The sequence below is a fragment of the Bactrocera dorsalis genome, chromosome 2, assembly GCF_023373825.1.
Source record: "Bactrocera dorsalis isolate Fly_Bdor chromosome 2, ASM2337382v1, whole genome shotgun sequence".
Taxonomy (NCBI): domain Eukaryota; kingdom Metazoa; phylum Arthropoda; class Insecta; order Diptera; family Tephritidae; genus Bactrocera; species Bactrocera dorsalis.
The window spans coordinates 75128140-75143660 of NC_064304.1; the positions used below are offsets into that span (position 1 = coordinate 75128140).

Below are 15521 nucleotides of genomic sequence, written 5' to 3' on the forward strand. Positions count from 1 at the left end.
AATTTAGCACTCCGGGCTCCCCTACTACAATGACATTTGTAAAACTGCCATCACAATTTCTTTTGGGTTGTACGAATTCACGCACATGACCTTAGGGTTGCGTAACGCGGCACAAACATTCCAAAGAGTTATCGACGAAGTTTTCCGCGGCATAGATAATGTGTTCACCTACCTGGACGACAAATGCGTCGCATCACGCTCCCCAGAAGAACATCGCGCACATCTTCATATAATTTTTCAACGATTATGCCAACACAACTTAACAAAAAACGTAGCCAAATCAGTGATTGGTGTATCAGAGCTGCATTTCTTAGGGCATTTAATCACGAAGGATGGAATCAAGCCGCTGCCTAGCCGCATTGAAGCGATTCGCTTATTCAAACTTCATGCAGTCTTAAACGATTCCTAGCTATGATAAATTTTTATAGATCGCTACTTCCAAACCCACTTTCGCACCAAGCACCTCTTTTCAAAATGTGTTCTGGAAATAAGCGCAATGACAACACGCCACTGAACTGGACGAACGACAACATAAGGTACATTGAGGCTCGCAAAGAGGACCTCGCTAATTGCGCGCTTCTGGCGCACCCGCTCCCGAACGCTCCTCTTTCATTATGGGTCGACGCATTTGACTACGCTGCAGGCACCGCTCTACATCAAATTTCCAATGGATCACTTCAACCTTTAGCCTCTTTACAAAAGCTGAGCAGCGGTACAGTACCTCCGATAGATAGAGATAACTGCGATATTTCTCTCCGTCCGTCATTTTCGCTTCATGCTTGAAGCAAGAAATTGCCACGTTTACACCGACCACAAGCCGCTATGCTTTTCGGCAACGACTAGAAAAAGCATCTGATCGTCAGGCACGTCAATTGGATTTTATTGCGCAGATCACGACAGACATTCGTCACGTACCAGGGGTACAAAATGTTACAGCAGATCTGCTGTCTCGAATCGAAGCCATAACAACTGATCCAATAAGTTTTGATGACTTGGCTGAAGATCAGAAAAACAACAACGAGTTAAAATCATACTTAGAAGGTAAAATTAGTCATTCGCTTCTACTAACCAGTATTGTTATCATCTCTAGTACTAAGAAAGTCTATTGCGATACTTCAATTGGTCGACTACGCCTTCATAACAAAACGATTCCGACAAACAATTCTTTGCGCAACGCACAACATATCTCACCCAGGCACGAGGGTAACTGCGAAACTGATGACTGAACGCTTTACGGAATACAATGCATCCAGTGGCAACGCAACAAAGTCATCCGGCACAACTCTTCACGCCGACCCCGGACCTGGGCCGGCAATTTGAAAGTAAACCTTTCGATCAACTCATGCAATGCCTAGGGGTCAGGCATCTACGGACGACCACTTATCATCCACAGACGAATGGCATGGTCGAACGATGGCACCGAACGCTTAAGTCAGCAATATTGTAACACAATCACAATCAATGGACCTCGTCGCTGCCACTAATCTTGTTGGGGTTTCGTAGTTCTTTTAAGGCCGACATAAGTGCTTGTCCAGCTGAACTAGTTTACGGGACTACCTTGCGTTTCTTCTTCTTCTTTACTGGCGTAGACACCGCTTGCGCGATTATAGCCGAGTCAACAACAGCGTGCCAGTCGTTTCTTCTCTTCGCTACGTGGGGCCAATTGGATATTCCAAGCGAGGCAAGGACCTTCTCCACTTGGTCCTTTCACCGGAGTGGTGGTCTTCCTCTTCCTCTGCTTCTCGCGGCGGGTACTGCGTCGAATACTTTCAGAGCTGGAGTGTTTTCATCCATCCGGACAACATGACCTAGCCAGCGCAGCCGCCGTCTTTTAATTCGCTGAACTATGTCAATGTCGTCGTATATCTCATACAGCTCATCGTTCCATCGTGATATTTCGTCTTGCCCTCGTTCACTGCCAGACCCATTTGCGTTGCTTCCTTGTTCAATCTGGAGAAAGCAGAACTAACGGCGCGGGTGTTGAGACCGATGATATCAATATCATCGGCATACGCCAGCAGCTGTACACTCTTATAAAAGATTGCACTTGCTCGATTAAGTTCTGCAGCTCGAATAATTTTCTCCAGGAGCAGATTGAAAAAGTCGCACGATAGCGAGTCGCCTTGTCTGAAACCTCGTTTGGTATCGAACGGCTCGGAGAGGTCCTTCCCGATTCTGATGGAGCTTTTCCTTGCGTTTGCCTTCTGAGTTTTTCGTGGATGGTGGCCCATCAACTACCGAAGTGGAGACCGTAGCACATTCCCGACGTGTCATGCGAGACTTACGCTCCATAGATACCGCTTGGCATTTCACACAGACCTTCAAAAATGCGATCAGGTGTTTGTACGAGATTTATCAGTCAAGCCATCATTGTCACCGCCGTATAAAGGCGCGTACAAAGTATTGCATCGCCATTCAAAATATTTTGCCATCGACGTTAATCATCAAGCCGTGAATGTTTCGATTGATCGTTTGAAGCCAGCCTATACTGTCGTACCCTCTCTCTAGGAGGGGAGTACTGTGGCAGCATCACAAGCTTATAAAATTTATATTTCGCAAATACAACCATGCGCATTTATTTCGCAAATGCAACCATGCGCATTCTATTCGCTTTTAACTTGTATTCGCTTTAGGTTAGTTAAAAAAAATAAAAACGCCTATCGTCCCTTTTTGCATTTGGATCCTGAAGAGCAAACAAGAGTTTTGTTTCGCTCAGAATCTCTATATATATATAGATTACAACAACGGAAGTTGCAGTGCAAACGCCACATTCCAAATCGGTTAGTAGGGTCCCGAGATATGGAATTTCACCAAAAAGTGGGCAATGAGACGCCCATCGTTCAATTTTTACCACGCTTTCTATAAAACCTTCTAGGCGAAAAATGTTTACGTTTCCAGCGCATAGGAGCGAGGTTTTCAGCCGATTTCATCCATTTTCACACATTGGTAGGACTTCTTGTAATATTCATGCTGAGCGAATTTGGTGTGGTAGCTTTAATGGTTTAGGAGATATGCACTTTAAACATATAAGAGGGCGGGGCCACTCTACTCCACTACTGCGATCCCTTGTGCCAAATTACAGTTTTATATCTTAATTTAGTGCTTAATTATGGCACTTTATAGGTTTTCGTTTAATGGCGATTTGTGGGTGGGGCATTGGTCCGATTACGCCTATATACGGACTCGTTTTTTTTTGTATGAAGGAACCTGCATACCAAGTTATATCAAGATATCTCAATTTTTACTCAAGTTACAGCTTGCACGGACGGACAAATGGACAAACAGACAGTCAGCCGGATTTCAACTTTTCTCGTCACCCTGATCATTTATACATATACATACTTGTTTATACAGTCTCGTTTATATACGTAAAACCGTTAGGTGAACAAAACTATAAAATTCTGTAGCAACTGGTTGCAAGAGTATATAAATAATACCCACTGACCAATATATTCGGCATAAAACTTGTTACAATAACTAATATTATAAGAAGAAGTAAATGTTGGTTGGGGGTAATATTGACTCCATTTTATTTATTTTAACCAATACTACAGACTAATAAAATGCTCACAGACTTTCATCAAAGTTTCTCACATACAATCACCAATCATATGGGGTAAAATGAAAGTGATGTTCGAAAATCCTGATATTACTTATAAGGGGGCTAGGCCAAGTTTTCAATGAGATGTATCCATTTTAAGCACAAAGATACAATATTATGAGCAAAACACGCTCTCCTGATTTGGTACTACTAGGGGGACAACGGCGTTGGGGCGTAAAACCACATGGATCTTTCTTTATAACCATCAACCCCCGCCTACCACGGCCAGACCAAAAAGCAATTTGGATCTGAAGTATTGCCTGCGTGCCCCGCTTTCAAACTTTCAATACGTGAGTCATCGCTATGAAAATGAACTAGGGTGTTTTACTTATAACAGGTATCTTTTTGCCTAAAATAGATAAATTTGGGCGAAAACTTGAGTTACTAATATCAGGATTTTCGAACATCTGGCTGACTTTACTCTATATGATTAGTTTTTTAGTGCTTGGATTTCGATCCTAAGGTTGACGTTTTACACCATAAAGTATTTCACTGGGTTTGAAAGTTGCTTACTTGTTTATTATAAAGTTTTACCAGTACCTATGAGGATTTCGCCTGCTTTGATCTTTTCAAGTTGTATAAAATGTTTGGTAACAACCGACTTACCCCCGATCGTAATATACTGTTAATTTATTTTTCATATGATGCGCTACTTAGTATAATATTTGCATATAGTATAATACATCAGAGTGTTCAAAATTACAAAGCAATTTAAATAGTTTATATTACTTAAATCAATGAATATATTATAAAAATAGTATAATTTTAAAGTATTGTCATTGTTTCTAAAGAAGGTACAAATCCGTTGTTCTCGAAAGAAAATATACTAATTACTTTGTAAATATTTCTTATTTTTAGGATTTGATGTTATTTTTTATGATCTAATTTTACTGAGATTTTAGATTTGTACTCTTATTATTAGTGCTAGTTGTATTTCGTGGTGACAAAAATGGATAATATTGGCCTATTCAACTTGAATAGGTAAATACGATAATAATATATAGAAGAATAAATACAGAAAATATGCATTTTGTCTGTAAGAATAGAGGACGTTAAAAAAAGCTGTACATTCAAAGGAAAAAAATAAAAATATATGTTTAGTTTCAAGTCTGCATTGCAACTTGAATATAACTAGTATTCCTTTGTTTATAATTTATTTTAAGATAACCTCTGAGTTTCATTTGACTTTGTAATGCTTTCAATAAACGATTTTATATTAAATTATATATTCACTAAAATAAAACCTTATAAGCGTAAAATCGTCTTCATTCAAATGTAAGTCCTATTATATCTAAATAAATTCTCAAAAATAGTATATTAACGACTGATATAAAATCCACAATTATTTCCTATTAGAGTTAATTTAAGTATATTGAAATTAACAAGACGTTTGATGATGCTTCATACAAGTACATTGCAGATAAGGGGTACAACATTTTTTCCTAAATAATGTCAACATAGGAATAAATAGAAAAAAAGTTTCCAATATATTTCAATGTTCGAAATAACTTTTATAAAAACTATCTTACATTAATAAGATTTAAAAAAAAATAGTTTGTTAAGAGTTAGCTTAATACTCATATGAAGCAAAAAATTAATAGGTATATTAAAATAGTTGACTTTGAAGAGTTAGGCTGGTAGATGCATTAGCATACATTTGTATAATGTTGATGGGCTTCGATCGAAAGTGCCTTGTCAGATCAAATATTACGTAAAAGCAAGTGTTAAGTTTATAAAAATGCCAGACCAGATGATAAAACCTACAAATATCAGAACCAACCAACATTATTTGTATTCTTCGGTCATAAAGTCATACCGCTATAATATCTTTGCTTGTGATATACTCGTACATAAGAATAATGATCATAAAACAGTATTCTAACCAACTATGATTCAGTAGAGATTACGCCAAGTACTCGGCATTATTTTTTCGCTTTAGGTTGTTATAGATGTGAAAAAGAATTACAAACATAGAAACATAGAAAACACTTTGTTAGATCAGAAATTAAGTTAATGGTGAGAAAGTTTTAATGCAACGAAAATCCTAATGTTGCAAGAAAATGTTATTTTTAAGTAAATATTCTTAAAATTAGTATCTCGCATAATGAAAATAAGTGAAATCGAACAAAAACCACGTCTACTTTACTAATACCACCATTTCAGAGATCTGTTGGTGCCAAAATTAGATTATTCGGGTCAAGATTTTCCCTAGACAGCATTTCAAATATCTGGTTAGGTTTATCCATATATGTATATAGATATATCGGTCAATATGTGAGTTATGTTAACGAGGTAGGTCCGTTATGCATTCAAAGTTTGTGCCTTGTCAGATCAAAAGTTTAGTGTCTGAGGGGGTCTAAGTGTTTTGTGTCGGATTTGTGATAAAGGTTATAAGGCGGACATAAAGCCAGAGATGTAAGTCTGTATATCGATGCCTTACTTTCTCAATCTCGCATCTTAAAAAAGGTAACTTTTCAGGAAAGAAAAAAAACTGCTTATTTATTTACCGTCACTGTTTATGCAAAAATTGAAATGCAATTATTAAGGAATGAATTAAGGCGATGTACATAAGTAAAAATAATATACTTATCTCTTTTAATTTACGCATAAAACGAATTTTTTAAGATACGAGTTTACTGCATTAAAAATCATTTTCATTTTGGAAACTTCATTAAAAAGATACTCGTTTGCTGCACTTATTATATGTATACAACGAAGATATTTCAAAATAATTTAATGAAAACAATATTTTGTTTGAAATGAAAGTTTTATTGTTTAGAGAATATTATAAAAAACAGAATTCATATTAATTTATTTTAATTTAATCCTATTATTGGTATGGCAAGTTGTCATAAAATGAATGATAGTCAGCTGGAATCATGCGTTTTAAGTCTTGCAAGTTGTCATATTTTCTTTTAGAAATCGGTAATTGCCGATTATAGAGGCCCGCTGCTGCACTTGTGGTCGCAATTTACGATGAGGTAATAGTTTTCACTCTTCATCAATACATAATTTATATTGAGCTCCGTCATTTAAGGTATATTTGAGAGCTCGCAAATCAACAACACATGGATCGCCCTTCTTAGTGCCTGGTCGAATTGACTTCAAGTAAAGTAAACTGTGATTTAAATAATTAACGCGATAAGGTTGCGACAATCTGGATTGGTTTATAACCGATCCGTTCTATGGAGGCATCTACAGAATCGCACTCCATTTGAGTGTGGCCTACTACCAAATATTTTTGTTGAATTTCTGCATGGTGAGTTATTGCATACTGTTGCAAGGCATTCGAAAGTGTCACGTTTCGATTTTGGGCACAGCACCCGTCATTGTAAATTATTATTGGTTTCGATTTATCTTCCAATTTCTCTAAAAAGTCCAACAAACAAGAAGTAAAGACATTAGAGTCCATGCCGCCTTCGGCTTCATGCCAGACATAGCAAGTAACATTTTTATCAAATTCGTTATAAATTGCGAATTGGTGCACACAGAGTTTTGTTTTGAAGTAGTTTGCTCCAGTTGAAAGTAGAGAAATTGTTTGCACTGCTTGCAAGTCTACCGTGAACATTTGAATATCGCCTTTTAAACAAAGTTCCTTGTCTTCGGATTTCTCTTTCCTAGCACGCTCCTTATTTTTTATATGAATCTGATATTCAAACTCTGGGACATTTGTATTTTTGTAAGCAAAGCAGATATCACATTGGTCTTTTTTGGGCTTGAATATACTTATATTGGCTTTGTGTACAGCGTCTAAAAAGCGTTTGTACGTGGCTTTTTCAGTCTCATCAATGTTGCGATCTATCAAATATTTTTCAAAATCTTTGTAAACTTCTGCCTAAGTATTGTACTGTACGTCGACATATTCTTTATTTGTACTTTGTCGGCAATAATGTGAAGGCATTTTAGGCAAATTCTGCAGAAAATAGTTCACGTGATTTACTTTGGCAACGTTTGTTTTGCTTTTTTGATTTACTGTTTTACTTTTCTTTACCAAGCCAAGGTTGCTTGTATGTTGATTGCCAGTAACCCATTTGGACACGCTCTATTCACCAAGAGACAGGGTACCCAAAAACAATTTTTTACAAACAATCTTGACCTCTCCTGATGTTTTTAAAGTGTAGACTAATGTGTTTACTCGCCGAGAAATAGTAGCAGTCGTTCTTGAAGTGACCGGTCTTTGAGACACCATAGCAACGACAAACGCCTTTTTTTCTTCCCATGACAGTGACCAAAATACTTTAAAAATATCCTTCCTATCTTCTTCTGTAATTTCGTTGCACTGCTTACCAAATTTTTGGGCACATATTTCCGAACGGCATCGAACTTTCACAGTTCTTTCTTTTCTAATTTGCATTACTCCAGTCTCTTTTTTACTCGTCTTAATCGATGAATATTCCCGACTACGCATTCGCTTATGTTTTTGGCGGTTTCTAGTCCAGTTTTGCTTATCTCCCTGGCCTTTCCGTGCTCTTTTTATTTTAATGACACCAGAGGATTCATTCAACAATACTGAAGAAGATCCATTCTCAGATAGATCTGATTCAGTGCTGGGATGGTACTCGCTTTCATTTGCGGAAAAGTCGGATTCTGAGGAGAAGCCAGAGTTATCAGAACCTACTGAGAGAAAATGTCCTGTTTTCTCATCAAAAATTACGTTTCCAGTATGTTGTGTTTCTGGTTCGTGGCATTGATTCTTGATAACAAAATTACCGGTTTCAGCATCAAGAACGGCGATTTTTTTTTTCAAGAATTTCTACAGGTGAACTATCTCTTGGACTTGTACCAAGACGGGTAGCCACAGACTCAATTCGAGTGAACGCAGTGCTGCAATTTACTGATGCCTCATTCATATTAAGTGCAGCTTAAGTGGAATTTAAATTCAGTTAAAACTAACACTCTTTCACACATGCCTTGTATGGCATTTTTTTTAATAATGAAAAGCAAACTCTTCTGAAATAAATATTCACCAAGCAAAAAGATAACATAAATAACTGCAATGCAATGACTAATATTCACTTCACACTATTTTCACTGCAAGTACTACAAGGAAACGGTAAATTTTTGTTTTTGAAGTTTCGTTCTAGCGTCGCTCTAGCCGACGAATAACGGGACTCCATACATTAAGCTGTAAATATACATAACTACACGTCTTCATGCTATAGCAAAAGAAAATAAAAAGATCTTTTTGGAGAATAAGAAAACGATTAATACTCAATTAAATATACATGTATATTGAGATAAGAGTTTGACACAGTTACGAAAACAGGATTGCATGAGATACCAAGTTTTGTATTCTTAATTTTTTTACGATAGACACAACTTATTGAGATAGGAAGTTGTTGCAGTTATGGAACAGAGAAATAGCAATCGTTTGATATGAAAATCTCAAAACCGCAATTTTTTAAGATACGAGGTTGAGAAAGTAAGGCATCGATATACTATTTTTGCACCAGATAGCAGGTCCTTTGTTCTATTCCTATCAGATTTGCTTTGTTATCTTACAGCTTGTTGTTGTGTTCCGTTTGCTCTGTTCGATTTGTTCAAAAGTTCAATTTTTATAGTTCATATCCAGTGATCTTAAAGCCTTCCTGCAGTTGTTGACTATTTTGAAATTAATCTGTGGTGTTGACAAACCAAGTAAGCCACCTGGCTGTCCGTGTACATGGCTGCTTTCTGTATCCTCTTGCAGTTATTCAATTGAACTTCACAAGCCTTCTCTATATCTAGTATTTCCGCTTGAAAGATGCTGGCTGAAATTGTTGGGCGAGTTAAATATACCTAATTTTGAAACAAAATATGTTATTATGCTTAAACACAGCTACAAATATATTTTTATAATTTTTTCCAGTTCTTTTGAAAATTAAAAAATGGATATTTTAGTTCTGTTTGTCATTTATCATCTATTATTTGCAGTATATGGATTTAAGGTAAGTAAATATGTGTTTTTACTCTACTATTTTTGTTCAAGTAATTCGTTAGCCACACATTCGGTCATACCTCCTTAATAAATATAATATTAGTAAAAGTTGGGGGAAATGTTTAGTATCGCGCCGGTTTAGTATCGTTTATGGAGAAAAACAGGGAGGGCTACCCCCCTCACGCCCACTTATTGGAAAGAGGAAGGATAGAACTTTTAAATAAATAAGAAAACCAAAATGTTTCAGTGCAATGTATATACATATTTAATTGCATTTATTAATGATACAAAGGGATCCGGGGTGACCGATGTACTTTTGTGTAGTACTCCTTTCTGCGTTGGCGGCCTTCGGCCGCGCTTTAAAAAAATAATTCTGGTCGGTCCAACACCGGGGTGTATCAATTTTTTTTCGCATAGAACTCTTTTTTGCGTGGGCGGCCTTCGGCCGCGCTCTAAAAAAATAACCCTGGTCGACCGAATACCCGGAGTGACTGATGTACTTTCGTGTAGTACTCCTTTCTGCGTTAGCGGCCTTCGGCCGCGCTTCAAAAAAAAACCCTGGTCGGTCCAACTCCGGGGTGTATCAATTTTTTTTCGCATAGAACTCTTTTTTGCGTGGGTGTATTTTATTTAAAGATTTACAAAGAAATTAACAATCAAAAGCAATTAAAAATATTACTAGTGGGTTTTATAATTCATAAGTAATATATGTGCGTGAAAATGTATCCATAATTGGTTTGGTACAATGCACAACAGATAAAAATACACTAGCATATATTGAGAAATTTGCAAAAAATAGCATTTTTTAAAGTGAAGTTTTGGAAATATTTGTGAACCGATTTTTATAAAATATGTTTTAAAATAAAGTTCAATAATTTAAGTATACATGCGTGTTTAAAATTTTCAATTTGGTTCTCTCGTTTAGGTACAGTGAGCCAAAATTAACCGGCGCAATACTAAACCCAACCCAAAGTTGGCCAGTGTTGCAGTATTTCAGTTATTCGTATTTGTACCCACGTATTTTTGATAAACCCATATGTATTCCCAATTCAAATGCATTTCTAAATATGTACCATAGTGTGTTATGAAAATGGGTAAAATTGGTTAATAATCACGAAAATCGTTCACCCAACGGCTATGCTGATAACTAATGAAAGTTCGAATCTATTTATGTAAGTAATAATAAAACACAGATGCTTTTTATGCAAATTGGGCAACGGAACAAGTTTCAAAACAAGTTAAATCGAAACAAGTCAAATTCTTTCACATAATTTTTAAATAAAACTTTATATATGAGAAATATAATTTCGTTCATTTTCGCACTTTAACATAAAAATGTCAAAATAATGTTGTGTACTGAATTCTGTTGCAATTAGCCGAGTATTTCCTGAGCTATAGACTTTCTTCTAATAATGGGCGGTGTTACACCCATTGTCCAATTTAAATACCGACCGATAAAGTTCTCCTATACGATGTCAGGTGAAAAATTAAATATTTCTAGCGCAAATATGTACCTTCCTTTTAGTACCAACATAAACATTATACGTGGAGTGTGTATCATCTGATTTAACCCTTTCATCATAAAGAAATGACTTCCATCCAGATAAAATTCCACAAAAAAGTTAAAATTTAACAAATAGAAGTGACACAAATATACATATACATATAAAATATATTTAAAAAACAAGTAAGCAAGGGCTAAATTCGGTGCAATCGAACACTTTATACTTTTGCAATTTGCAGGAACTAAAGCCAGGGAAATACCTTAAGGTGTAAAATGTCAGCCAAGTCAGTCTGGTCCCGAGATATGTGAATCCCCACTAAAAAAATGGGCGGTCCCACGCCCATCGTCCATTTTCACACCGTCTCCCGGCGGTTAAGTTTTGTGTCTCTGACGTATTCAGTTATTGAATTATCGCGCTTTTAGTAGTTTTTGACAGTACTGTTATAAGGGGACTGTGGGGGTTATCCTACGATTTTATCCATTTTCACACTGTCGGTAAAAGTTTTCATAAGACGGATTACAAATTTGGTTGTTGTAGCATAAGTGGTTTAGAAGATAGTTAAGCGCATTAAACTTGTTTGAGGGTGGGCCTTGTTTTTGCAAATACGAAATACGATAAAAACGCGTAACTTACTTATTCAATATGAAAATCTCTTATGTATTAACTAACTACTTAAAATAGTGTTTGGTATTGTTTGTATACTTATGTATGTACAAAAATATTTTTAAAATTCAACCAGTAATTTCAATAAATTGATTTTCGTTGAAATTCTTATTTATAAGAAAGAGTCTTATTTTTAAAATACTTTGCATATACATATATGAAATTTGTTCTGAAATTTTATCAGAGCAGTCTACAATGAGTCATTTTATTTCGTAACATATGTATTTTAAATGAGCGCATATTCCAAAAAATATAAAACAAGTCAGTTGCTAAAAGTCCTAAAGATCATTTCTGAAGAAGAAAGACAATGTATGTTAACCCGAGCCCTGACACAATCGCTTAAAGGACATGTTTACAGCCTTGTACATAAACCATCCAAAATTATCGGAAGCGTAAACATTGTTTCACCTCCGATACAAAACAAAATGTCAATTAGGCGTCATAGTAGAACAGTTCGCATTAAATGACAACAATTTCATTATGGCTTGAAAACTTCATTATGGCTACGAAAACGAAAGAATATTGGTCGATAAGCAAATAACGATTTTAATGAACTTGCCAAAAGAAACAAGAGAAGAATTTATCAAACTTCCATCCACAGTTTCCAACTGTTTGTTTGTTTTATCAACACAAAACAATCTCACAGATAACTGGGACCCAATTCTGGTAAATGTATGCACCGCAGAATTATCTTTATTGCTATGGGAATAATCGCTCTGGACAAGAAACAATTGCCAAACCTGGCAACAAAAGACAGATAGTAGCAGCAACAATTTAAACAGAAGCTTCTCCAAAAGTCAAACGTTGACATCAAAATTACAAAGAATCGTAACGCAAAATACGCACAGGGGGGCATAAACTCAAATTTTACAAAAAATTAAGTATCATTGACCGAAACAAGTTTTTAAAGTCAAAAAAATTACAAACTCCTTGTCCTATGCGCATAGGCTTAAATATTGCGAAAACAAATTTAATTCCATTTATTGACATAATTCGATATTCTATATTACACATTTTTCCAGTTCACCTTATAAGTATCATTGTTAGAAGGGCCACAGGTTTAGTTACAACAACAATTCCCGAAGTGTCAAATCCAGAAAATTGCCAAGAAGCACCAATCTGTTCAAAGACGTTAAAAACCCAATCGCTACACTGCGAAAATCAAAGTAGACTACCACTATTCACAGCAGTCGTCTCCAACGAACAGCGAGGAGAACTGTTTAAACGTAGGGCCTTAATAGAGCAAGGATCACAACGATCATTTATATCGTCTAGGGCACAATAATTTCCTTAATTTTCTCCCAAGTGGATAAGCGCATTCAAGCAGAAGCTATTGTCTTACCGCAATTAATAATATGCTTCCAAGATTTCATACCTTAAGCTAGCAGATCCCAACTGCAAGACCCCGCTAATCTATTTAAGATTTTCTAATAGGCAGCGATCTCGTATCACAGATAATACTCGAAGGTATTGAGAAAATTTCAAACACACTTCAGTCACAAAATACTATTTTTGGTTGGATCCTAAGTGGAATAGTTAATGAACCAGTTACCACCATGACAAATCCAGTTGAGAAAATCTCAAATTTAATTAATTTGCGTTTAACAAAATCTTGGGAGTTAGAAGAACTCCCCTCATATTAATCATAACCCCTGATGATCGGTGCTGTACGGACTTTTACAAAGCCACAACTACTAATTGTGGCCGGTACGTTGGACGAATACCACTAAAGTAAGAACACTTGCCTTAGGTCATTGCCGAACTTGTGCAATACAGAAGTTTTTAAGTATGGAAAAAACCCTGCTTAAAAAAGTCGAGCTGAAACCTTAGTATGATAGTGTCGTAGTAGAATACATCTATTTAGACAATATGGAGAAAGTCAATCCTGCCGGAAAAAAAAGCAAATTCAGAATTTTATCTGGCAATTTCAGTGTTAAAAACACAGACATATTACACGATTTCTTGTCTGGAAGGCACAGTCTTTCACAAGCATACGAATCCTTATCACAGGTTATACGAGCTCTCAAAACCGCGGGGTTTCCATTAAAAAATATTACCGCAAATCATCCAGATATAGAAAAATATGAACAGAAAGAAAATTGCTGGACACTAATTGGTGAGATCAGCCAATGAGCGACATTAATTGTGAGCCAAAATCACCCTTGCGCAATATAACTGCCCCAGAAAGCCGAAAATTTACTCTTTTCATACAGCATTGGATGATACTGTTACCTTTGAGCGATTTTCATCGTTCCGTCGTGCTGTCAGAATAGTCGCCTATATGCTAAAGTTCATACAGCAACTCAAAATTAAAGTTAAGGGAGTTCCCCAGAATCTTCCCATTGCGATACATTAACGCACCTAGAACTTCATTATTAAGAAGATCAAAACCCATTAACAAGAGAAGTTCACACTTAGTTCTTAACCCATTCTTAGACTCGAAAGGTTTGCTTCGCGTGAATGGTAGACTTGCCAATTCAGCTTAAAGTATAATGAACGCTATCCTCTAATTATACCAAAAAACTCCCGCCTTGCCACATTACTCCTTAGTTATATCCATTTCTTATGCTTCGCGCTGAACATATAGTCAGTTAAGAGTTCTGTATTTCCCGTCTTTAGCCCCAAATAAAAAAATATATTTTCATGTGCAAATACTTAAAAAAATTTAAATTAGATTTTTCCCCCATACAACAGCGAATCAAAACGTGCACTTAATTTTAATCTGCCGTGTTGTTTTGTTTCGTTCAGCTGTTTCTCCTTTTTTTCGTTTCTCGTTATGGCATTGCCAGCCATTAAAATAAGCAACTAAGGTTTTAGAACAAAAGACTGAACATAGTTTGTGGTGTACACCTGAGAATCCTTTTCAAAAATTATGAAAACGCCTCCAAGAGGCAAAAATGAGGAAACCACCGCTGCTGGACCGATAGAAAATTGTGAAAATGCCGACCAACATAACAAAGGCCGAAGATCTGAGCAAGTGCAGACAATCGGACAATCATTCACATCTTGTTGGTTTCACATGAGCGCAAATAAGAGGAATGTATTTCGTAAGCTGTTATGCCCGTTCATTAGTGAATTCGAAGACTTCCTTCTAGAATTATCTCTGGTCTATTGCCTAGGGTAGCAGAAGTTCAAACCATCGTGGGCGCCTAGTTCTAGAATTCCTGAGCCAAACCAGACTCAAAATTATTAATAGTGGCACCAAAAATACTTATCAAAAAGGGAATAAAGGCTCTATAACCTGATGTTTGTAAATGACGTACTTAGCAGACACATTAAGTGGGAAATGTCTGACATGTTTACAAATAGTGACCACATGACAATCATTGCAGAAGTTTCGTTCTCTCGGGCCCAGGAACCTTCACGCGTAAACACTTCACAAAAGAAGCTGGAAGCAAACAGATTTTGATACTGACGTTTTTGAGACAGTTTGGAGTGCAGAAATAACACCAGGCGAAGGCATCCACTTAGTAACCACATTGCAAAAGGAACTGGTGGCAGCATGCGACGCTACAATGCGAAGGACGAAATGTCACAATAAGAGATACTTGTGGAATGAAGAAATTGCCGCGCTCAGAAAGGTCTGTCACTCATCTCGACGTTGTCTACAACGCAATCGAAGTGGCGAAAAAGAAATCCGCAAAAGAAAAGAAACTGTTTTGAAAAGGTCTGTGGAGAAGCGAATATAGACCCCTGGGGGACTGCTTATAAAATCTGTATGTCCAAATTCCAAAATAAGCGGCAGCAACCCAAAGGCGCTCAAAGGCATTATGTCCAACGCACGTCCCGATTACTAGCGCTGAGCGACGAAACGAAGCTGCTGAATCACCCCCAC

General features: G+C 36.6%; 2 protein-coding genes across 4 annotated transcripts in view; one reads left to right on the forward strand and one right to left on the reverse strand.

The window, feature by feature from the left end:
- Positions 1 to 15521, reverse strand: part of LOC105226404 (dnaJ homolog subfamily C member 16) — a 623397-nt gene that overhangs the window by 16072 nt on the left and 591804 nt on the right. The window lies entirely within an intron of this gene.
- The window catches only part of LOC105224845 (aminopeptidase A), a 230691-nt gene continuing 220643 nt past the window's right edge, over positions 5474 to 15521 (forward strand). For 2 of the 3 annotated variants that reach the window (XM_049449915.1, XM_049449917.1), the window contains exons 1-2: positions 5474 to 5617; positions 9450 to 9528. In XM_049449915.1, coding sequence (XP_049305872.1) covers positions 9469 to 9528 — 60 coding nt within the window. In that variant the 5' untranslated portion in view covers positions 5474 to 5617; positions 9450 to 9468. Of the gene's footprint in view, positions 5618 to 6021; positions 6068 to 9449; positions 9529 to 15521 lie in introns of those variants that run through there. The other variant, XM_049449916.1, reaches the window with a different exon arrangement.